The sequence below is a fragment of the Pogona vitticeps genome, chromosome 12 (genome assembly GCF_051106095.1).
Source record: "Pogona vitticeps strain Pit_001003342236 chromosome 12, PviZW2.1, whole genome shotgun sequence".
Taxonomy (NCBI): Eukaryota; Metazoa; Chordata; class Lepidosauria; order Squamata; family Agamidae; genus Pogona; species Pogona vitticeps.
Window position 1 is genome coordinate 22,625,283 of NC_135794.1, and position 24,259 is coordinate 22,649,541.

Sequence of the window (24,259 nt, forward strand, 5' to 3'; positions counted from 1 at the left end):
TCCAACTTATGGTAACCCTATCATGGAGTGACCTCTAAATAACTGCATGCTGTCAAGTCCATTCCAACTTAGGGTGACCTTTTCCAAGGTTTTCTAGGAAAAGAGTACTCAGAGGTGTATTACCCTTCCCTTCCTCTAGGGGCCGCCCTGGGACTGTGCAGCTGGCCCAAGGCTCCCCAGGCTGGCTCTTTTCTGAGATGGCCGGTGGGGAATGGAAGCCCCAACCTCTGGCTCCCTCACCCACTGAGCTAACCAGCCAGCTATCCAAATAGTCCTGCCATTAACAGACCGACTCACTGTTGCAAAATCTAGGCTATAAGTTTCCTTCACCAAGACAATCCATTGAGTCCAGCATCCCCCCTTTTCCCCCCCTGCTGCTTTCAACTTTCCCCAGCATTATCGCCTCGCGTCTTGTCTCGATGGGCCCAAAAATTGGACTCGCTCACTTCTGTCATTTTCTCTTCTACAAAGAGTTCAGGCTTGATTTGTTCTAGGATCCACTTGTTTTTGTGTATGTTGGGGTTTTCCCCCCCCCCTTCCTTTCTAGAGGATGAAGGTATCTACAAACCCCTCCTCCAGCACGATATTTCAATTCCCCCCCCTTATCTTTCTTCACCGGCCTGCTTTCACATCCATACACAGTAAGCTGGAATACCATACCACGTCTAATTGTTATCTCTTGTTAGAGGTCATACGTCCTTTAATTATGTTATTAGTAGCAGTGTGGATAAAAACATCCCACACTATCATAATCAGTCGTGATAATAACAATAAAAATACCAATGCTAATATAATTATTAAAATATTTATAGCAACTATTATTAGTAATTGGTAGCTGTTCTTAATAATGATGATAATAATTATATTATTATCATTATTATTTATTTTTAATAATACTAATGTGGTGTTTTTATACTACATTATTATTATTATTATTATTATTATTATTATTATTATTATTATTATTATTATTATTATTATTATTATTATTATTATTATTCCAATAATAATGAAGTTATTGTAGCCACACTTCTATTCATGGAAGTCCTCCTATTCCACATCAGAAATCAATGAAAGGAAAACGTTACTTTTCGTGGCTTTTTTAACAAAAAAACTAACAAAATTGTGGCATTTTAAACATTTATTTCTTTGCAAGCTATTGTGGATGACAGTCCAATTCCTCAGATACATGAATCCCTCAAGCCCTATGGCCACCGAACGTGAAGGATTCTGGGAGTTGTGGTTCGTAAAAAGGAACTTCCCCCCCTTTCTCTGCCTGAGAGAGACATTCCTCTCTTTAAATTTTAAATTCGAAAGGGAGCCCCGCCCCCCTTGTCCAATCCAATCGCCGCCTTCGAGACGTCCTGGCCAATGAGAGCAAAGCAGGAAGAGACCGTCTATTAAAAACTGGGAGGAGTCTCACCATAGAGATGTAAAGAAGGGAAGGGAAGCGGGGCGCGTTCTTCCGCTTCGAGATCTCGCGGGTCCAAAGCTCCGGCGAATCAGAGGCCCCTGAGCTCTCTTGGGGCGGGAGAGGGTAAGTCTCGCGAGAGGAGGGGGGCCCCGTCGCGCCACCTTAGCCAATGGCAGCCCGGGCGGCGAGCCGCGCTGTAGCCAATGGGAGAGCGCGGAGCGGAGAGCGCCAGAAGTTGGATGGAAGGTTGTCTCTCCGAGGGATCATGGCGGCCGCGGGAGGAGACCCAGGAGGAGGAGGAGGAGGGGGTGGGTGAATGGGGGGCTCCTTTCTCCCCCCCCGATGGGGCTGTCAGATGAGGGTCCCTCAACCCCCCCCCGAGAATCAGGGGTGCAAAAGACCCCTCTGTGGGGGCCCTTTAGTCTTTAGCCCCCCCAGGCTTCCAAAAAGGAGGGGACCCCCGGGAAGGCCAGGGGTGTGTGTGTGTGTGGGGGGGGTAACCAGGGCAACAAGAGGGAGGGAGGGAGGGAGGGGGTGGCCACCCAAGGCAATGGGGGATAAGGAAGGGGGGGCAAGTAGCCAGGAGAAAGGGGGGCAGGTAGCCAGGGCAACAAAGGCAGAGGGGGGGTGCATATGAGAAGTGGCCAGCCACCCAAGGAACAAGAGGGGGGCAGTTGGCTGAGGCAAAGTGGAGGAAACGGGGGCAGCGAAGGACGAAGGAAGGCAGTTAGTAGCCAGTAGCTCCTCCCCGCCCCCCCCCCCGTGTGCTTTTCACCAGCATGAAGAGGGGCTGTGGTGAAAGGGGATGATGGTGAAAAGGCTGCGGAAGGAGATGTCCTTGTGAAGACACATGAAGAGTGTCTCTCCTTCCTTGAAGTGGTTCAAGTTTCAGTTTATATCAGAAAGGTTTTGATTTTTTTCTCTCTTCAAATTTTAGGCTTAGTTGTATCACACTCAGCTTGACCCTTGGATCTTGGACGAAATCGACCTGCTGGTTACCGAGTCTGCAGGGATACGCACGGGCTGCTCCACACGTGGTGCCCAAAGCATCAGCAGCTGGAATTGAGGGCAGTTGGCACCATCACCATCATGACTTGCTCCCACAATGTGGTGTTCTTGTTGGACACTGCTGGCTCTGTGGAGAAGAGCCGTCTTCATTTGTGCACCTTGAAAATCTTGAACTATTTGGGTTGCAGGTTCGGCCTGGCTAAGGTCCGGTGGGACTTTAAGTTCTTTGACTCTTTAGGTGCCCAGGGCAGAACTTCGCAGGTGAGAAGTTTCCGTGAGCTTGGCTCCCGCGCTTGGGAGGACTTTGAGGAAGAACTGGAGAACAGGCTCAGAAACCGAGGCTGCGTTGCACACTTACCTGGCCCGGCACCTCGAGCCACCCTCACTCAGAATATACTGAAAGAAACCTTGCTCGATTACCAGTGGGACCGGCCTGAAATAGCCTCTCCCACCAAACCGGTCTTGAGGAGCCAGAAAAACAAGGTCACTCTGACTGCGGAGAAACCACGAGAAAATTCCCTTTCTGGGGACTTTGTCAACACTGTTTTCCTTTTCTCTCCTTGCCCTCATTCCCAGAGGGAGCTGCTACAGTTTATCTCTGGAAGCCAGGCTCATAGATCTGATGCACTGCCTCCGTTGCATGGTATGGCAGAAAAATTCATTCCTAAGGGAATCCAGGACATGATGGCTAGACAGAAAATCACCCTGTATTGGCTGGACACCTCAGAATGGTTCAAGGTAAGAACATCCAATTATTGGGCGACCTTCCTGTGTATCATGCTGTCACATTTGCATTTCCTCCTATCCTAAACAAATACTGTGGAATTTCTATTTTTACCTCATTGCAGTTGTGAGAAATGTTGGACTGAAGCAGTGTGAAAGGAAAAGAGTTGATGGCTTCCTTGATTATCTTATGAATTTTGGGAATCTCTTCTGCTTTAAAACATGCTAATTTAAAGTATATTTCAACAATGAAATGGTTAATTATATTTAATATTCTTAATTTTATGTATTTTAGTGACATTTTCAATTACAATGTAAACCACTTTGAGAAAGTTCTGGGAGAGAACAGTAGTTAAGATTAAATAAATAAACAAGTACAGTGGTGCTTCGCATTACAACGTTAATTCGTTCCAGCGAAATCGCTGTAAAACAAAAACGTTGTAATGCGATTTTTAAAAGCCCATAGAAACATATTAAAACCCGATTAATGTGTTCCTAGGGGCTTGAAACTCACCGTCCAGCGAAGATCCTCCATAGCGTGGCCATTTTCACTGCCTGTGCAGCGAGGAATCCGTGCCAGAAAAGAGCGGGTGGCCATTTTGTTTACCCGGCGGCCATTTTGAAACCCCCGATCAGCTGGCCGAAAATCATCACTTTGCGATGATCGGTTCCCGAAGCAGGGAACCGATTATTGCAAAGCGAAATTCCCCCATAGGGAACATCGTTTTGCGATCGCAAACACATTAACGTCTAGCGATTTTGTCGTCAAACGGAGCGCCCGTTAAGCGAGGCACCACTGTACAATTATTATTTGAACAGATTTCAGCAATTTGAGGCATCTGTGGATGCAGGTGGCCATGTTTTAGGCAGGTTTTTTTCCCTGCGTTGGCAGGCTTGGGATCATGACCTGCCAAGGTCCAGAGCATCTCAAAAATGAATCCTGAGGCATCAGAACATAGCCAGCCCATACCTATAGGACCTGCTCATTGAGGTAATCTGGTGCTTTGTTGTCTACGTCATTTTGTATGAATCCAGCACCTTAAACCTGAACATGGGAAACTGGCTTCCACTGTATGATCCCTAGCTAAATCATGTTACTAGCTTGTTTGCAATGCATGCATATTAATTCTTAGCTGAAAACGACCAGAAGCAAATTTACAGCCAACGGTTTTAACCGTCCCCTTTAATTTATTTTTTATTATGCAATTTATGTGCAGCATGAAAGGGTTGAGATTTTTTTTAAAAAAGGCATGCAGAGTTGTCTTTATAATAACAGAAACAGTACAACAGGGATTCCTCAAACCCTAATAATTACTTGTATCACACCTTTTCCCTCCTGCCAAAGGGTTCAGGATACTCTGCTTTCAAGCGTTAATCCAGTCCTCTCACTGACATTGAGCTCTCCTGTTTTCTTCTTTCAGCTCCTGGAATCCCCAAATCACATTGGCTACTGGATGTTGGTTGAACTGGTGCGTCTCTTAGGGGGCTCCATTCTGCCCTTGGCCGCTTTAACTCAGAGTTTAAATCACCAAAGAGTAGACCCCGATCCTGCTTCTCCAGTGGAGTCCGGGTCTTCCCAGCCACCATTCAGACCTTGGAGTATTATGAATTTACCTTTTGAGTCCACTTTGGGCTGCCTATTCTCCTCGCCTTCTGGTCTACAGGCTTCCTTTCCTTCCCAAGAAGGCTCGCTGTTCCTCAAGACAGACGGTAATGAAAAGTAATATGTAATTATATCCAGTAAGGAATTCTGTCATGTATTATGTGCATGTTGAGGGGAAAGGAGATTTCATTTTGTTAAATACGTATGCCTTCAGGTTGGCCGCTGAAATGATTCCCGAATTGCAAAGTTTAATTTTCAGTGTAACAGTATTACATTAGTGCAAGCCAGTAATAGCGTTGGTTCCTTAAAGGGCTCACCAAAATCAAATAAAGAAATGCAACATTAAAAGACAGTATTCACTCAAGTAAAGGAAATCAATGGAGTACAGTCTGTTTAGTAGAACAAACGTACATCAGCTGCTGGGAGCCCAGATATTAAAACTACTAATTAAAAGATCTGAATGAACAGAGTGGACCATAAAAAAAGTATAAGGTACAGCTGTCCGGACAGAGAGTTCCATAGTTTGGGAGCTGCAGTCTGTTCTGATTGGAACCTTGTATATCTGGGCAACTCCCCAACTACTTATGACTCACTTGGATTCTTGTTTGTTACTCTGTCCCCAGACCCCAAGTACCACCAGGTAGCCTGCCCTAGGAATAATTTGATTTGGCTTCGGGGATTGTTGTTGGATAGTAGAGTGGACTCCTTGAAATGTTGCCTTAGCAGCCAGATAAATCTTATCAAGCCCTACTGACAAAGGAAGGGACTTGCTAAAGGATGTTACCCAAGGCTCTCTTCATCCTGCAGCTGGTCCTGGTTTCAGAATTGAGAAAAATGCCCTCTAAAACTCAGAGGAACCTTGAGTTCCTGGTGTAATTATTAGCCTGTTAAACAGCTTTATCTAAAACTTTTGAAGTTGCTGCTAGCAGCGTCGTCCTTTCAAGAAGACTGAAAGTTGCACACTCTTGTTGCACCGCCTTCTTTTAAAGCAGTTTGCGATGGCAGTAGAGCGGTACTAACATGTCCTTAGATCGCTGTTTGTGCGAATTTAGTCCTGGATAATGACAAATTTGTTGACTTCTGAACTTTTCAGCCAGAGAGTTCCTAGTTATCTCACCTGTGCTTATTGTCTAGTTTGTTTGTTCTTAGTTGCAAATGCTCATAAACCCCAACATTAATCTTTGAACAGGAGGAGAAGAGTCACGGAGCTGGGTGGTGACCTTAGAGCCTCTCACCTTGGGCCAATGGTGCTTCAAAAGTCCAGTGAACATTTTTCTTAAATGCACGGTGACAGGCTGGGATGCGCCACACGCTGGCTACTTTCGTACGGAGAACTGGGTTGTGCGGGGCAGACAAACAGGAGCATCGGGGCAAGAGGCATTGTTGTTCCAGCAGTTTGTAAAATGCATCCTGGCCCAAGGATTACATATGGTAAGTCTCCACTTCGATCTAAGGCTTAGCTAAGAGCTTCAGTGAGACAAAGGCAAGCTTTTCAGAACTCCTGTACAAGCTCTTGGCTCACCTTGTTTGGCATCAGGCATGGGTCTGGATGATGCCCTGGAATGTCATCTGGCAAGGAGGATCCTGTGGCCTTCCAAGCATTGCTGGGGTTCCTCACCCATCAACCAGTAGAGTCTGTGGTAAAGAGTGATGGGAGCTGTAGTTGAATGATATCTATTTCTACCATGGTTCCGCTCCCTCCATGCTAATCTGCCCCTTGCTTAATCTTTTCTGGGTTCAGATGTCACATTAAATCATTTTTAAACACAGTTTGGATCAGTTGTGGTGAGCCTTCAGCAGGGATTTTTTGGGGGGAGGGTGTCCCTGGTGGCCGGTGATAGTGTTATATTTGAGTTGCAACTGCTGTGAAATTCTGCGGCAATTCAGAAGTATTCAGAGTACGGTCATAAATTTGTACTAAGAAGTAAAGCTGAGCTGTAGTGGCTTCTGAGTGAACTCCCCCTGGATTGTCCCATTATTTCTTGAAGCTGCTGAATGACCCTAAGCAAACAGTGTCACTGTCCTTCAGGGGAATCGGTCTGCCTAACTCCCTTCTCCCACTCCCATCTTTTTCGTTTACAGGTTGCTGAAGTGTCTGCGTCTGGCATTTTTTCTCCCTGTACTGGGATCTTCTCCCCCATCTCGGACGCGACAGCCGTCCTTTCTCTTCTGCGTATTGAGCCAGATGTTGAAGCTGAGAGGTCCCTCCTTCAGGCAGCAGCAGGAGGGAGCATTTCCAAAGACTGTGACTCCAGCCTCCCAGAAATGGTGAACCGTGTGCTAAGTCACAGTTCCGATTGTTCAGAAGGAGGTTCTCCGGCCAGTCCAAGTAAGTTGGTTTGCTGGTTTCTTTCAAATGATGGTTTTCAAACTGGTTCAAGGAATTCCTTCCATGTGATATCCTTGGCTGAGAATCCGGCTATGGGGCATAATGCAGGCTTTGCCACTGTTAACGGGGTATAGAGACTTACAGAGCCTTTCCACTGTCCTGTCTGAACTGAGAGCATGGCCTAAAAGGTTCTGGCTTTAAGAAATCCATCCCCCACTGGCTTTCAAGGAACACATTGAATTGCCGAAATATAGCTTTAAAATCACCGACGGCCTGTCTTTTTAGAATGAAAGCCCTTTCATGTGAGGCAAGATGCACTGAATAGGTGTGATTCCTCTATCTGAACTTTTTCTGCCCTCCTGTTTGCAAGTGTAAGGCTTTGCACCTTTCTCGGGAACGAAATCTGTTGCGTTCAGTGAGATTTAGTTCAAAGCGAACAGGCAGGGACTTGGGGTGACTTTGTTAACAGTAGGAAGATCTATGGCTATTGATCATTAAGTACTTCTCTCTTCTCTTCTGTTTTGTTTGGTCCACATCGAGCAGAGGTTTTATTTCCTGAATGGGCCCATCAGGAGCTGTCCCATACACCCCACTGGAGCCCGGCAGTCCTGGAAAGCTGGTACTCGTTCTCCAACCTCTGTGGAGCCAGTTCCCACTTGATGGAAACGTTTGGGTAATCACTTTGTGCTTGATCGTCAGAGCCGCTCTTTAAGTTTGGGGAGAGCGGGTTTAGGATCCCGAGTGCTCCCTCAGTGGGCCCTGTTAAGATATTCAGTGTGTCCTAAAAGAACTGGTTGAATTTGTTGTCTCTTTCCACGTAGAGCAGATTGAAGGTTAGGCTTTTAAGAATGGAGATGTTTTTAAAAATCAGTTGTGTCTAGAAGTAGAGGTGAGATTTGTTGTTGTTTAGTCGTGTCCGACTCTTTGTGACCCCAATAGACCAGAGCACACGCCAGGCCCTCCTGTCTTCCACTGCCTCCCGGAGGTGGGTCAAATTCATGTTGGTCGCTTCAATGACCCTGTCCAACCATCTCGTCCTCTGTCGTCCCCTTCTCCTCTTGCCTTCACACTTTCCCAACATCAGGGTCTTTTCCAGGGAGTCTTCTCTTCTCATGAGAAGAGGTGAGATACCCTTGCAGTAATAACCTTGGAACCCAATGGAAATGGGAGGGGAAAGCCCCGAATCCCTATCCTTTCCTCTCCCTGACAGATTCTCCAATGCCATCCGGTTGGTGATTAAAACAGAGCGGTCGGAAGAACCTTGTCTGTATTTTCCTTCATGACTTTGGCCCCCACCTCTCCAGGCTGGAATCTAGCAGTAGGGAAATTACCTGTGAAAGAAAGCAGCCCCGTGTCAGCCACAGAAGCAGAAATAAAAAGTACAGGAAAGAGGAGTTTAGGCTCATGGCCACACTTGCCATATGACACAAGCACTGAAAAGGAGCAACTTGCTTTTTAATTGTTGTCCATCATGGTTATTCTGACGAGTCTTTCTCTGTCCAGGTTGCTTCAGGCAGGTTCTGCTAAAAAAGAAGAGGAAGACTCAAAATGCAAGATGGATCTGACACACGCTCTATCAGAATTCTATCAGAGGAAATCTTCTGATCTCTCCGCTCGATCCCATCAGCGAGAGCACAGAAAGAGACGTACGTCCACATTGTGATGATCTTTCTGATGTTCTGAGCGGCAGGACGAACTGTTCCGAAGACAAAGTCCTCTCGCTTTTGATAAATACCTTTGCTTTCTTCACACGTGCTTTTGGGATGATCTGCCGGTAGATTTCTAGGATTGGCCTAACTCCAGCCCTGCTTCTCTTTCTGATTTTTGCAGAAGGAGTTCCCCGGACCCCCGTTAGGCAGAAAATGAAAACAATGCCACGTTCTCTACAGATGCTGAATGCAGCAAGACTGAATGTAAAGGCTCAAAAGTCCCAGCCAGAGGGAGAGCAGCCGGCCGGCGAAAAGGTTCTCCAAAGGCTGTTTCCAAGAAGACCCAATGATAGCGTGGAAGAAAGAGGGAAAATGGCGAAAAGCAAGCTATGTATGTGCAAAATGGGGTCCCCCTGTCTGTCAAAAGTTTGGGGTTCATAAGAGGAGAAGAGAATTTGTAGGAATAGAAATGCTCAGTAAGGCCATCCAAAGAAAACAGGCAGTGTTGATTTGAGAAGCAGAAGGTACTGCTTTAAATAAGGATTTGGAGTTGTGTATCATGATTTGCTTTTATCACCACCGGAGATGAAAGGCAGTTCATGCATCAGCTGTTGGGCTGGAAGTGATCCCAAGGAATTGTTCACACTAAACCCTGAGCTAAGTTGTGTTTCATGCAAAATGTTACTCAGTTTTGGAAAAGCAAAAGTGTCAACAAATAATTTCTATATATTACAAAATTAAGGCATTGCTGTTTTGTGCTGTTCTTCAGCAGGAGGACTGCCTAAAGCATTTAGGCCAAATTCTTGTTTTTTAAACTCTTAATTGGTGTGTGCTTCTTTTACAGGCTTCAGAACTGAGGAAGAGATGCTTTCGTATGTGATTGCCCACTACCAGAAAGCTGTGACTGGTGGAGAAAATATGTTTGCATTCGCCCAGGAGATGGTGACAGCAGTTAACACATTTCAGAAATCAAATCAGGTGAGGCAGATCGAACTGGTTGGATAGGTCTGTGGTTTAGGTACCCGGCTGTGAAGCCAGAGGCTGGGAGATCGATTCCCCACTGGGCCTCTCGGGAGAAGAGCCAGCCTGGGTATCCTTGGGCCAGCTGCAGAGTCCCATGGATCCCCAGTAGAAGGGAATGGGAAATCCACTTCTGCGTAGTCCTTACCTGGAAAGGGTCACCATAAGTCATAATTGATGACATACAATTATTATTAAGGTAGATAGACAAGTGTCTGTTTGCTTTATAAGTCTTTCACTGATTTTAAAAATGCAATTTAACAAGGCACGTTCTTAAACCAAGAGCACTTTTTCCTTTATTTTCATTTCTTCCTCTTGCATTCCCTTTTTCACCTTTCCCAAAACTCAGGAAAAGCCACTCATTTTTCTAGAAGTGAAAGAGAGAGCCTAGTCTTGACTTAGTCCCAGAATGTGCCTCCGGAGGCATTGAATATCAGAGTTACAAACACAAGCGGCCATGTTACTGCTGGGTTTTGTGTACATTTTTGTGTTTCGTCTCTCCTGAGAATTGGTGCCATTTAAAAGGGCCCAGCTAAATGATACATTAAGTGTGTGTTGTGTTTAATGTATCCTTTTGTTTCCTGCCTAATCTTGCTGACAGGGTATTGTTTCTGTCATAAAATGCAAACAAGGAAGTGAGATATTTAGATAATGTTTTTACATGTTGAGATAATAGAGTTGCTATAACTGGTGTAAGAAATTAGGCTTGCAACAAAATGGTGCAGCCAGTTATGCCCTGATTTAGGCTGATCCATTCTGTGTTATGTGGGACGTGCGTGGTGCTGCGGGTTAAAACGCAGAAGCCTCCGTGCTGCAAGGTCAGAAGACCAAGCAGCCATAAGATCGAATCCACGCGACGGAGGGAGCTCCCGTCACTTGTCCCAGCTCCCGCCAACCTAGCAGTTTGAAAGCATGTAAAAATGTGAGTAGATAAATAGGTACCACCTCGGTGGGAAGGTAATGGTGTTCTGTGTCTAGTCGCGTTGGCCACGTGACCACAGAAACTGTCTATGGACAAACGCCGGCTCTACGGCTTGGAGACGGGGATGCGCAGTGCACCCTAGAATCAGACACAACTAGACTAAATATGAAGGGGAACCTTTACCTTTTATTCTGTGTTATGTTCCCTGTTTTCTATTCCCCCCTTGCTCACAAACTCAGCTTTCTGTGGCTACTCAGCATAGACCCCCTTAACAGATTTCTGTTGGTTCCCATCTCACAGAGTTTATTTTTGTTTCTGCTTGATTGCTCCCTCTCTCTGGTTTATATTGCCTCTTCCCCCCTCCCCCATTTCCCTGTTTTGGCCATAATCCCATCAGTATTCATCACCTCAGTCCACTGCTAGAATGAGTGTTTCATAAAGATTTCTTTTTAAAAAGCATGTACCCTTTGAAAAACCGTGTAGTTCTAAATCTCAGCTGCCGAGGCAAGACCAGGCACTTGTTCTCTCTACCGAAGCAGGATACCAACCGCTAATATTTACTTGTTTCAAAAAACTGCCAGTTTCTCTGACAAAAAGTTAAAGTGATGAACAGCATGTAGCACAATTGGGACTTAAATAGAATTTCACTCATAGCATCAAAATGTGATTCCCTGCAGGGAAAAACATGTTTGTGTATTACATGGAGCTTGGTGTGTTTTTCTGATCAAATACCTACCCTTTTGTGTCCCAGAGAAAGAGAAATATTTTTGGTTTCCATCCTTTTGTTTAACATACTGTATTCTCTGCATGGGTCATCTTGGCAAACATGTAGCTTTTCCCTAGCGAAGTGCTACAATTGTGTGTTGGGCAATTATTTCCTGAGCTAGACAGCAAACAGCCTGTGACACTCCTTCCAATTTTATGTCTGCAGGAAGCCGCTGTGAATGCAATCCGAAACAGCCTCTTGAAGACCAGCCAAGCCCTTCGTCAACAACTCGGCGGTCACACTGACAAAGAAATCAAAATAAAAGAGTAGGAGACAAAACAATATGTTTTTGAAACCGTTTGTTTGGGCAGTCAAGGAGCTTGCTGCTGCCATCCTTTGCCTTAAAGAAATCTTTTTAAGTCAGAAAGCTTTGTTTTTATTTGGTGGCCTAGATCAAACAAACCCACCGGACATAAGAGTTCATAGAACCATAGAATGGAGTTGGAAGGGGCCTAGAAGGCTGTTGAATCCGACCCCCTGCTCAGTGCAGGAATTCAAATCAAAGGATATTTGCCAGGGGGGTTATCTAGATTTCTCTTGGAATAGTCAGATATGGTCCCCAGTTTGGTTCAACAGTAATAAAACAGTAATGAAATCTGAACTCTTAAGCAATTCGAGTTGCCTCTCCCAGTGAAGGATCCAGAACATTGTTTTTATCGGTGATCATAAACGTAAGTCCCATCTGGCGTTTGGCTTTCCTTCTTCAAAGGATAGCAGTTGCAAAGGGTCACTTTCCCGCATGCGTGGGCTGTTTCTGGGTAGCTGCTGTCGCTAATTTGCATAAAGGATATATAATTAGCCATGGAGAATAACTTATCCGCCTCGATCTCACCTTTTCTTTTCCTTAACAGGTGTCAGCTCCAGGTATATTTACGCTTGGAGATGTGCCTCCAGTGTCCATCTTTGCAGACTGACCCAGATGGGACAGAAGAACTTGTGGAAGAGGTAGGCCCATTCATCTGGGTTCTAGAGAACAAAAAGTGGCATTCTTTTGTCAGGTGCCTGCCAGATGTGCTGGATTACGGCTCCCATCATCCATAACCAGAATGGGAAAGGCAGCCCAATCCATCCGGTAGGCACCAGATGGAGGGTGGTTGGACCTTTTTGAGCAGTTCTGTCCCCTCAACTGTCTTGCAGGTGACAGAGATGTTACGGATACTGTGTTTGACTGAAGACCCCGGGTACCTCGCTAGGTTTTTGGAAGAGGTGGTAGACACGTAAGTGCTTTTTGCATGCTACTGAATTATTATTTTAATTTATGGATTGGTTTGCGAAACAGTGGGCACAGATAGATATCACAGATCCTGTTATCCACCTGGTGAGAGAACTATGTAATCATTAAAGTAGAGTTGATGGATGTTGCAGGCTGCTGATTTAAGATTTGACTATCCGTCTAGCTCTTTCTGATTTTTACTGCTGCTACACTTGATAATCTGTTAAAGCTAAACAAGTAACAGGGACAGAAAATTAGTACAACTTCTCATAAAGCATCACAAAAAGGACAAAAATTCCAAAAATAAATATATAAATTGAAACATTTAATTTTAAGTCGGTGGGGATACTTCACATTATATCTAACCTTTGTTCCCAATGAATTTGGTTTCTTTTTGCTCATTTTTCTAAAGCTGCAAAATACAGCCCAGATAGTACTTGAGTCTCATCATTATTATAGTCACAGTACTGTATTCTTTTATTATCTGACTTTTCAGGAATTGGGTTTAGAGCTTGTTATGCTTCCATGCAGTGCTGAGTTTTTTAGGAATCTCTGAGAATTATAATGTCCTGTGGTCTTACCTTTCAATCAACCCTACTTCTGAGTTGCATAGTTATTTTACTGAACACACAGTGTGAATTTTAGCTGCTTGATTGAATACCTAGTTGTGTAAAGGCTTTCTAGCTGAGCTGAATTCCTTCTTTTCTGCGGAATTAACTGAAACCAGATAGTTAAGGTTGTGTTGTACAGATGTGGAAACATGTAATGAGTATATATGGCTTTTCTGTTGATTTGATCTCAGGCCAGTACGCTTTCCATAATGATCACAACCATTCTGATTGACCCTAAATATAGGAATGTACTGATAGGAAATATACAGTGGTGCCCCGCATAGCGAGGTTAATCCGTTCCGGATTAACCATAGCTATTCGGAAACATCGCTAAACAGAATAGAAAAACCCATTGGAACGCATTAAACTTCATTTAATAAATTCCAATGGGCCCCAAACTCACCGTTCAGCGATGTTCCTCCATAGCGCAGCCATTTTCGCACCCTCGGTAAGCGAGGGCAGGGCGCGAAAGCGCTGCGCATGGCCATTTTGGGTCTTCCGGCGGCCATTTTGGAACAGCCGATCAGGTGTTCCCCCGACATCGCAAAGCGACTTTTGCCCAATGGAACCATCGGTATGCAATTGCATTAGCGATCCCAAAAAACGGATCGCTATGCGAATTCGTTGTTAAATGGTGCACTCGTTATGCGAGGCACCACTGTAGAGGGAATATCACTGTTTTAACTGTACGAACTGTGCCAGTATGGCTTGCCAAGGGTCCAAGCCATATTGGTATGATTAGGGTTAGACTTTCTGGCATTGCGTCTTCGAATGCAATTCTTGTTCTCTGCAGGTATGTGGAATCCATGCCCAAGCTGCTCGGAGACTTGTACTACAGCTTGGGGACACAGATTCCCCCAAAGTTGGCCTCGGTCCTTCCGGCAGACCTCTTCAGTGACGATTCCATAAACCAAGAAGGCCAAACCCCAAGGCTTCCGGCTTCCGCTGCCTCCGTTCCCATTTCTAAACCGGCTTCCTTAACCGATGATGCTCATCAGCTAGAGGAGCTGCGCTCCAGATCGGCCAAGAAACGGTACCTGCATTTCAGAGCAGGAAGTAGTAGCATTGAGTTAAAATTAGACTTAAGTTGAGTTCCATTTAGTCAATTCATAGAAGGTGATACATGAGCATATCTCCTTGTTTTTGATGAAATGTTCATATCTTGTATTTTCTCTGATTGAAGTTTGGGGAGATACGCAACAAAATAATAAAACCCTGGAAGTGCCAATATCAGGAGAACGTGGCCAATAATGTCAAACAGTGTTTTGGGGATTTTCCTATCGGGCATTCTTTGTAAGTTTGATTATCTATGAGGACAGAGTTCTAGAATAAGTTATAGGGCTTGGTCGACCTGGCCAGTACCAGCCTGAACTAAATGTGGTCCCTAAAATAAGCCTCAGAGGTCTCTGCTGGTCTGGCACCCAGGATTCCACAGATCTTTGGAAAGTTACTATAATTTTCAGAAAGCCCCAGCCAGGAAGGTGTCAGATCCTGCATTCCCCCCCCCTTCCCATTACTTCCACTTTTTCTAACACTGTTTGACTTAGCAACGAAATTACTACTTAATATACAAAACACAACCAATCTTTTCCACGCCCAGTCTACTTACAGTTGGTTTTGGAACAACTTGGATGACGTGCGTGAAACTGTTAGTTCAACAGTTGAAAGCTAGACATTCTTGTTCAAAGTGGTGGGCCCACAAGGCTGGCTTTCTCAAAATGATAGTTGAGATGTTCCTTCATGGCTTAGACATTTATCTTATGCTTCTAGAAGGAGTACCCTAGCCAGGCACCGGAGTGTGACAGAGGCACCCCAGAACTTACGCCAGATAGAAGTTCCTCAGGGACCCAAGAATCGTAGTAGAAAGGTGAGTTATTTTCCCAAGAGCAAATAGTTAATAATTACATACTGCTTAGTTGATTCTGACTTAGGGTGGTGGCCCTTTTCAGGTTTTCCCCGGGTAGAGAGTACTGAGAAGTGTGTTACCATCCCCGTCCTCTGGGGGGTGCCCTGGGGCCGTGCAGTTTGCCCAAGGCCACCCAGGCTGGCTCTTCTACAAGGCATTTGATACGGGGAAGCGGTGAGAGGGGGGCTCACACTCCCAAACCCCTGCCTCTACAGCCAGATTTTCCATCTCATTGAGCTATCCAGCCAAAGAGAGTGTTTGGGATGTTTTTTTTTTAAAATGCGGAACATTTCCCCCCACAAAGAGCAAAACCCAAGACCAAACCATCTTGTAATGTGTGTAAGAGCTATAAAACCACTATATCACTTTGTGCCCTCTTGTTGGACTTACAAAAGTCTTGGTAACTGTGATGTTACACAGGTTTGCCCCACAGATATTTTAATTAGATTTTTCGTGGAACTCAGAGCTCTGTTCCATATAAATGTCTTTCAGTTCTCAGAGTTAGCTTTCCAGAGGAGACCTATCAGTCGAAGGAACTTTGAAATATTCTTAACACGACGGTATTATTTATTTAGGACAACTCTCGCTCATGTGTTATTGCAAAGACAGAACCAGCTCCACAGAAGGTAGCGGTCCAAGGTAAGCCTCACTTCATTTCCTTAGTTGGATCACAGAATTACAGAGCTGTCTGTTCCAACCTGCTGCTGCTTTAGGAAATCCACACTTAGAGCATGTCTGTTGCTTTCCACGGAAGCTAGTTGAAAGAGAACTAAGCAGTGGGAGCTTTCTAGAATTATGCAGGTGTAAAGTACCAGATGATCAATTCTAGCTTGTGTCTTTCCTTTGTCTGGAAAAATGCTTTATCCCTCCTAAGTTAATTTAAGAGTTGAAGGGAAAATGCTAAAAGCCAATCAAGGTGTGCTGGGGGATAACTTGGTAGGTGTTTATCCAATCTTGCAGTGTTAAATACAACCATATACAGTGGTGCCCTGCTTGACGACGATAATGTGTTCCAGCAAAATCGCTGTACAGCGAATATCGTAGTAAAGCGGAATAAACCCATTGGGATGCATTGAAAACCGGTCAGTGCGTTCCAGTGGGGGAAATACCTGATTGTGCAGCGAAGATCCTCCATAGGGCGGCCATTTTCCGATGCCTGTAAAGCGAAAATAGGTCAGCAATACAGCAGGGAGCCATTTTGCGAACCGTCGATCAGCTGTTTTTAGATCGTCATTAAGCAAAAAATCAATTCCTGAAGCAGGGAACTGATTGTCGTGAAGTGAAAATCCCCCATTGAATCATTGTTTTGCGAGCGCTGTAGCGATTGCAAAAAAACTCATCGTTAAGCGATTTCCTCATCAAGCGGGGTAATCGTCAAGCGGGGCAGCACTGTATATATAATCTTCCAATTAAATATCAAAGATCTAAGGCTAAAATTTGATTATGAATCCCATCTAGAGCAGAACTGTTGAACAAATTGAACTGCTATAGGTTTTGGCTTATCAAGTTTCCATTGGTGTCATGAATCTACTTCAGTTGGGGGGATACAAATTGGAATCGAGTCTGATCTCCCCATTTAAGACCTTGGCGGTGATTTCTGGCCGTTAAAGGCCCACCACCGCCACCATCCTGAATTCTTCCCCAGGTCAAGAGGGAATCCAGAGGGAGCCTTAGAAGTTGCAAAGGTGTGAAAGGAAACTTAATGAGCTATAGAAGCCTGCAGCTGATGATGTCATCAATTAACTTGGGTGTAACTTTATGCAAGAGGATTTTGGTCGAAATAATCTGCCTTTTTACAGTGTCTCTCTCTTTTTTTTAAATGAACCGAGCCATCTGGATTTTAATCTGCTTGGGAAAGGACTCATTTTCCCCACTATGCTTATAGTCAGCAATAACTCATATTCTCTTTGCTTTCTGATGGTTTCAGAAGTAACAAAGGTGCGAAGGAATCTCTTCAATGAAAAAATGCTTTCCCCAGGCAAAAGATCCCTGGCAAAAATTCCTCGAAGCCAGTCGGTGTCTGCTTTGGAAGGTCTAAAACGTAAACGTAGCCAGTCTAGCGGGGGCGCGAGAGGTAAGAGATGACTGTATGTGAGCACCTAACGGCTGAAATAACCGCCATGCTGTCTGGCGTTCTTCCTCCCTCTTTCTTGATTCTGCTGCCTTTCGTGTATAAAGCAACTGTGTTGGCTTCTTTCCAAGTCAAAGCAACGAAACTGTTACGTTCCCCAAAGAATCTCACCCTGCGATACACCACCCTTGGTCTCTGAAATGCATGAATGAATCAATGAATGGGCGTAATAGAAGGGCGCAGGTGGAATGCATTTCTCCTCAAAGACTGGGGCTAGAGTTAAGAACCTAGGATGGATCTGTGGAAGCAAAGAGCGGGATGTGACTTTGGCTCGACGTGAGCTTTAGACAAAGCATGGGGAGATCCTACTTCTTTTCCAGTTGATTCCAGACAAACGCTTTGCTAGATTTCTGGATGGGAATCTGGGCTCACAACTTCCAAGAAGAACTTCAGACGCTCCCTGCTCGGGGAGCCCTTGTATCTCAAAAGAGATTAGATGAGGAGTTCATGATAGGAAAGCAGATGCCATGCCTAGTTCCCTTTCCTTTGCTCTGGAATGAGAACAGGGGAGAAGATCTGGAGGGTCTTTCTACCTCCGAACAGTCCCTTTAAACAAAACAAAGCAAGGAATCTGGAGAATTTGAAAAAATGTGCATGGGACTAGACAAAGTACAAGCAAACCTACCTCTGAGGTAGCATTCCTTGGCTCAGCGTGGGCTAAGCACCACCTTCCTGTTTTGACTCTTTCTTCAGGCAGTCACAAATTACTGACCAAGAGTGTGGCGGAGACCCCACTCCACAAGCAGATCTCAAGGAGGTTGCTATACAAGCAGATCAAAGGCCGGTGAGCGACATCTGCCAGTCCCCCTTGGTGGAAATGGTGCTGGGGGGGGGCTTGGTTTTGGCTTTCCTTAATGAGGAGTCTCTGGTCCCGTTCTGCAGAATTTAAAACTCCGCTTTGCTCCGCAGGTGTTCGGATCCCGGGCCCGAAGTTGGTATTGTAGAAGAATCTCCCGAAAAAGACATCGCCTGTAGGTGGTCTCTCTCTCTCTCTTTCGTTTCCAGCCTTGGAGGGGTGGCGGGCGCTTTGTAACCGTGATCCTCTGGACAAGACAGGAGATGGCATGCTAGAGGCTGTCAGGGGGTGGCTTTTCACTTCTGACGGTGGAGTTGGAGCAGCCCACCAGGGGCTGGTATCCTGCTCTAGCTGCTGTGTTCTGTCGCTGGCCTTCCAGGCTGGCACACCCCTCCGCCTGCTTTTCTTTCACCTGTCCCGGTGGGCTGGATCGCTGTAGGAAGTGGAGGACAAGCCACAGAGCAGAAGCTTGCTCAGAGTTCCCCTTCCCTGCCCTATCCTGATGGAGGATGAAAGAAAAGTTTGATGTAGATTAAGTTTTTATAAAGTAAAGACTGCAATCCCTCCATTTCCCCTTGTGTCAGGACTACAGGCTGAGATTCACCGGATGTGGGTATAATCCACCTTGACCTTTTCCCCCCTTATTCTGACTGTCTGAAAGGTGGCTTAAGAAGAAGTCCACAGATCAAGCAGCTGCTACGAGACAGAACGCGCTCTGGTTCCTTCTACAATGCAGAATCAAGTCAGAGGAGTATACTGCAAAGATATTCTGTGCACCGAGAAGCAGCAGGTGATCAGGAGAATGTACTAGGTATGAAGCCACGAGAGGAAATCAATTGCTCTCAGTAATTTTGCACTCCTTTTCTCAAATGGATAGGGATATATACACATTCTCTCTCTCTCTCTCTCTCTCTCTCTCTCTCTCTCTCTCTCTCTCTTCTCAGAAGGAACATAGATGTTAATCCATATCTGCTAGGTGGCTATATTTTAAAAATGTTATCTAGGCCAAAAGAGACGGTTCAGGACCTAGGGTGCATACTCATTTGGAAGCTTGTATCAGTTTATGAAGTGATTGGCTCCTTTTGACTTACCAAGCTAGGTGAGCAGCATGTGCTCAATGTGCATTGGGCATCCGACCCCCTTTTCTTTCGAATCAAGAATTTAATGTTGGAAGCGTAGCAGAGAGCTGGCAGTAGGGGAGACAAACCCCATGTGAGGTTATAGGTAAAGTGGGATCCTCAGGGGTTTGACATGACTTTCAGAAGCTGATGTGTGTCCGTACCTGTCTTATACCTTTCTTTAAATAGGCTTGGTGTCGCCTCCTGTAAAAAAAGCCATCCGGTCCCCGAAGAGTCTCCTCTTTGGAGCCGTTCTTGATGACTTTAGTCCTGGGGGGAAGGACTCTTCCCAGACAAGCAGAACACTCTCCTCTGATCAGCCTACTCTTTATGCGGTAAAGACGCCCTCCTCTTCGTTCATACCTGCCTCTCTACCGGCTTTTTCAACTCTTGCTTCTAGTGCATAGCTTTTAAGTATGTGATGCTTGGGCTTGATTAACTTCCTGACTATAAAGCGCTTCAAGATGCCGCTTATCCATTCTGTTCTTCTGTTCTTATCCCAAAGAACTGGTCTCTTTTCCTTCTCTTTCCCAGACACCCAGGAAAAGTCCTTTTCGGTCTTCCCGGAGGCTCACGAGCCCCCCCAGTGTTACGCTGAGAAGGTCTCCCCGAATTCAACAGAAGGCCGAGCCTGTGCTTTGGAAAACCCCCGCCCGAAAGTCTGGGGCAGCAAAAAGTCTGGGAGACCTCTTTTCTCCTTGTAGGCAGAAGAGCAAGTCTTTGCCTGAATTTGTAGGAAGTAAAGAAGGCAATCTGGCAAGAGAAGGGGTTTCCTCCCCCTCCAGCATGTCAGCACACCAGCAAGCCTTAGGAAAACCGGAGAGGCGGGAGGCCCTGGACGACGTCTTTGCTTCCCCTGCAGGTGCTTCTGATTCTGCAGCCGCCCCGTCGGCGTCCCCGCCTCCATGCCTCCTCAACGCAGAGGGGAAGTTCCTCTCGGGACTTCAGTCTCCAAGGCGCTCCCTGAGGGTGGCCCAGAAATCAGCCTCCCCGACCTCTGCTCGGAAACAGATCCTCGCGTCGGAAAGAGTGATGCCTCCAGAGCGGCCTTTCCTGGCAGGGTTGGACTCTGGGCCCTCGGAGGTCACGCCCACCGTATTCAGAGGTGCCCCGTCAGATCTGTCTTCCCGACCAAAGAGCACCAGTCCTGCTGGAGCCTTTTCTCGGGCAGGTGATGCTCTTCTGCTACCCGAGTCTTCACTTTGGGACCAGCCCGTAAAGACTGCGGCCGCCTGTGCCCTCTCCCCCACTGGGGCCCCAAGAGCCCCAGCTTCTGTATCCAGAGAGCCCCCTTTGAGACCCGAAAAGGGCAACAGCCCCTTGCCCGCAAAAGCCCCCCAGTCCCCTGCCTGCATAGCTGTAGGTGACCTGGACCTTTCCAAGCGTCATGAAGAATGTTCAGGTAGGGACAGCCCCAGTTTTTCAGCTAAAAACAACCCCTTTGGCAAACCTGATGATACGGAAAGCCTGCCGTTGGTGGAGAAACCTGGACAGACAGTGGAGGCACTGACTTCAAGTATGAGGAGGGATTCAGGAGGAGGCACGTCTCCTGATTCTGCCTGGAAAAAATATGGGCTTCTCCAGGATACCGTAGTGATGTGTGAGCGACTTGATGCTTCCTCTCTGTTCAGGAACGGCCTCGCCTCGAGCCCTCGGGCAAGCCAAGGCAGAGAGGCTTCACCGGGGGCTTTGCCAGCAGAAAAGGTGGAGGATGGAGAGCCTCTAGCGTTCCGGAGCCCACCCGGCTGCAGCCGGACTTCTGTGCTTCACACCCCGAAGTCTAGCTGCCGGACCTACACGCTGCGCTGCACGGCAGACCGAAGGCAGCGAGAGGCCGCCGCGAGGCTGGGAAACTCCGAAATGACAACGACGGCAGCGTCCGGCACGCCCCTGGCTGCTCGAGCATCGCGTTCATTGGCCGGCTCTCCGACCTACGAGGTTGAGCTCATGATGCAGGCCTCTGGGCTGCCCAGGCTCCGAATTAAACGAATCCCCTCGGGGTCGGCGCCGGAACCTGAGAAACCGAAAGGAGAGGAGACTAGTCTGACTCAGGGGGAGCTTTCCCTGAGCTGCTGTGGCCGGCATGCAGGAAGACAAGCGGACCCGCCTTCTGTCTCACCCTCCTGTGTCCACTCTGCCCACAGCACCCCTGGGAAATTGGGGACCGCCGGGCAGACCTACATATGCCAGTCGTACACACCGACACGCTGCGCTTCGTGTGCCGCCTCTCCGTCGCAAGGCAACACTGGCATTCCCTGGACCCCTTCCCTGAGGCAGAAAGGAAAAGTGACTCCGGAAGCCATCAAAGACTGGCCTCGGCGGAAAAGGGCCGGAGGGGGCTGTGGCAGAAGTGAGAGGCAGGCAGGGGCCACGGGGGAGACCACCGCCTGGGAGGTGGCTGGAGTGAGGACCGCCGAGCCCTTCGGCGGTGGCAGTAAAGCGCTGCTCCTGGGGGAATTCGAACTCGAAGGCGTTTATCGGCTGCCAGACCAGTCGCCTTGCAGCGACACGGAGCCCAGCGGCGACGAGGGCGGCCGCGGAGAGACCTCTCACCTCCGCTCTCGGAAAAGGGCCTTGGTGGAGAGCCCGTCTCCCCCGGAAGGGGCCGCGCAGGAGGTGAAGCGGTCCTGCCTAAAGGCAGCAAGCCCCGGAGCGGCTGCCCATCCCAGTGAACAGCTCAGCCTCGGGAAAGGGCCGGCGTCTTCCGACGGGACTGTCCGGGAAGCCGAGGAGGTCTTCAGCTTCTCCGGTACGTTTGAGCTGAAATTCAGGGAATCGGGGGACAAGATCTGGGAAAGATGAGGATGCCAATGGGAGCCTGGAAGCGTAAAAAAGTCTTTAACCACTGAGCCTTGTGGCCGTGTGGTTAAACTGCAGTCCTGCAGCCAAAACTGTGCTCATGACCTGGGTTCACTCCCAGGTAGCTGGTTCAAGGTTCACTCAGCCTTCCATCCTTCTTAAATCGATAAATTGAGTACCCAGCTTGCTGGGAGGTGGATGCAGTCTACAGCCTGCATAATTAAGTTGTAAACCCCCAGAGAGTGAGTGTTTTAAGCGCTGTTGGCTAGTATATAACAGCATACTTTGCTTTTTCTTTCCTCTTAGAACTACTTACACTCTAGAACCACAGGTTTTATCCTCACAAGTTGGATGGAAGGCCATGACCTCCAGGAAGGGCTCCGAGCAAAATCTTTGAATGCCATGGCTCTTTGATTCCCTGAACATTCAGCTGGCGTTGTTCCCTCCTAATTCCCATTGCATCGCCACCCGCAGGACTGGCATCTCGTGGGGTAACAACTAAGAAACAGGTCCCTCCTTTGAACGTTGTGCTCTCTTCTGCCAGGTTTGACTTCTCCCAGCTCTTCAGGGAAGAGCAGCATCTCTGCTAGTGGCCTTCGGGCGCTGACCGAGTCTCCCCTTCTCTATCAAGGCCACCCTGCTTCCTTGAAAAAGCATCCTGCAGGTAAAAATACTTCGCAATTGAAGGAAAGAATAATCACGTGCCGTCAAATGAATTTTGACTTGTGGCCGGCCTTTTCAGAGTTTTCCAGGTAGAGAGTACTCAGAAGTGTGTTACCCTTCCCTTCCTCTAGGGGCGCCCTGGGACGGTGCAGCTGGCCCAAGGCCACCGAGGCTGGCATTTCTCCCAGGAGGCAAAGTGGGGGAATTGAACTCCCAACCTCTGGCTTCACAGCCTAATCTACTGAGCTATTAAACCCTTAAGGGGGAGCCTGGAGTTAAACAGCCAATATCCTCTCGCTAGTCCTAATTAAGAGTCAGTCCATTGAATGGAGTGATGTCAGCACTTATGTAAATCCAGTTGGGTTGATAAGTGTATTGGTTGGGGCCAACAGGATGCTAGCCAGTGCGTTTAAAACAAGCCAGGTTTCCGCCTATACGGGAGTGGATGGGCTTTACAATAGTTCCTGGAGGTGCACAGGAGAGCCAATAATTGTGGGTTCAATCAATCTCACCTCCTTGTTCTCCGGTGGAAAAACCCCCACCATTTGACCTCTCTATTCAACCAGGATTCACAGATACAAGTTATAAAGCTGCCCCCCTGCTCTTAAACATGCAGTCTGAAAGATGACAGAGAAAGCCGAGGTTGGAGAAGGGGGGAAAAGCAAGCTTCAGATCTGGTTCTTTGTTCCAGATTTCTTAGAATGGGAAGTTGGCGTGGAAGCAACTCAAGGACAAAGGCTGCAGGCCACTCTCCTTAGCTGGTGGAGCGGGCGGGGGGGGGGCGGTCTGGCTTCCCTGGTTGTCTTCCCACAGCTGAAGCCTAATGGAATGGCTGCCCCCAGGGGGGAAAAGGGGGCAAACGAGGAGTGTGATGGACCCAGATTTTCAGAAGGGCCGATAATGTCCCTGCTTCCTTTTTTCCTCCCCTACGACAGTAGCCCACCCTGCCTTAGATTAAAGCCTTTGCTCTAGCGGGTATTTCCATTGATGCCACCAGCAGCTCCCTTAAGGCCGATCTCTTAAGAGGTGTGTGTGCTGATCCTGCCCACCCCTGTGGCCACTTTTCACGCCCACCGTTTCCTTGACAGGAGAGGACTCCGATGTGTTTGGCGCGGCCGGCGAAGATTGGTCTCCGTTTCGTGGGGCCGTCACCCGAAGGCGTTCCGTCGCCCGGACGTATTCACGGAAAAGGCTTCTCACTTGAATGGCGAGGCTAGATGGGCTTGTGACTCAGGAATACGAAAAAGGAGAAGGCAGAGCAGTTTGGCGAGCCTTTGGACCTCAAAACCCAGCTGTCCCTGCCAGCTGCCAGAGAGAGAGAGATAGAGAGAGAGAGAGAGAGAGAGAGATCCGCTCGGGAACTGAACGGTGGCTTCAGCGCTGGAAACACCTGCCTTTTATTCTGCTCTAGAACCAGGGGAAGAAAGAGGCCGCTGGGTGCCACCAGCCAAAGTGACTTCAGCAGCATAAAAATCTGGAACTGGGCCACTGTGTGGCCTTTGCAGGACTCCAGTAAGCCAGTCTTGTAGATATTGGGGAGCAGATGGGGCGGGGGGTGGGGGGAAATCCACTTTTAGATGCTCTTTTG

At 47.3% G+C, this 24,259-nt stretch overlaps 1 protein-coding gene across 3 annotated transcripts; it reads left to right on the plus strand.

Annotated features, from left to right (window-relative positions):
- The first annotated feature begins 1,441 nt into the window (after positions 1-1,441).
- On the plus strand, positions 1,442-24,144 carry TICRR (TOPBP1 interacting checkpoint and replication regulator). Of its 3 annotated transcripts, none has more exons than XM_078381116.1 (23): positions 1,442-1,537; positions 2,352-3,160; positions 4,567-4,855; positions 5,938-6,179; positions 6,831-7,077; positions 7,621-7,750; positions 8,581-8,723; positions 8,908-9,117; positions 9,571-9,704; positions 11,600-11,700; positions 12,286-12,379; positions 12,572-12,651; positions 14,052-14,291; positions 15,029-15,125; positions 15,740-15,803; positions 17,092-17,238; positions 17,989-18,079; positions 18,205-18,266; positions 18,753-18,902; positions 19,399-19,544; positions 19,744-21,958; positions 22,553-22,672; positions 23,760-24,144. In XM_078381116.1, exons 2-23 carry the CDS (start codon positions 2,504-2,506, stop codon positions 23,873-23,875), a joined length of 5,775 nt encoding a protein of 1,924 aa, XP_078237242.1. In that variant the 5' UTR covers positions 1,442-1,537; positions 2,352-2,503; the 3' UTR covers positions 23,876-24,144. The 3 variants fall into 3 exon arrangements, with proteins under 3 accessions (XP_078237242.1, XP_020637365.3, XP_072838404.2); XM_020781706.3 differs by lacking the exon at positions 1,442-1,537 and adding an exon at positions 1,593-1,660; XM_072982303.2 differs by lacking the exon at positions 1,442-1,537 and adding an exon at positions 1,642-1,722.
- Positions 24,145-24,259: the final 115 nt, after the last annotated feature.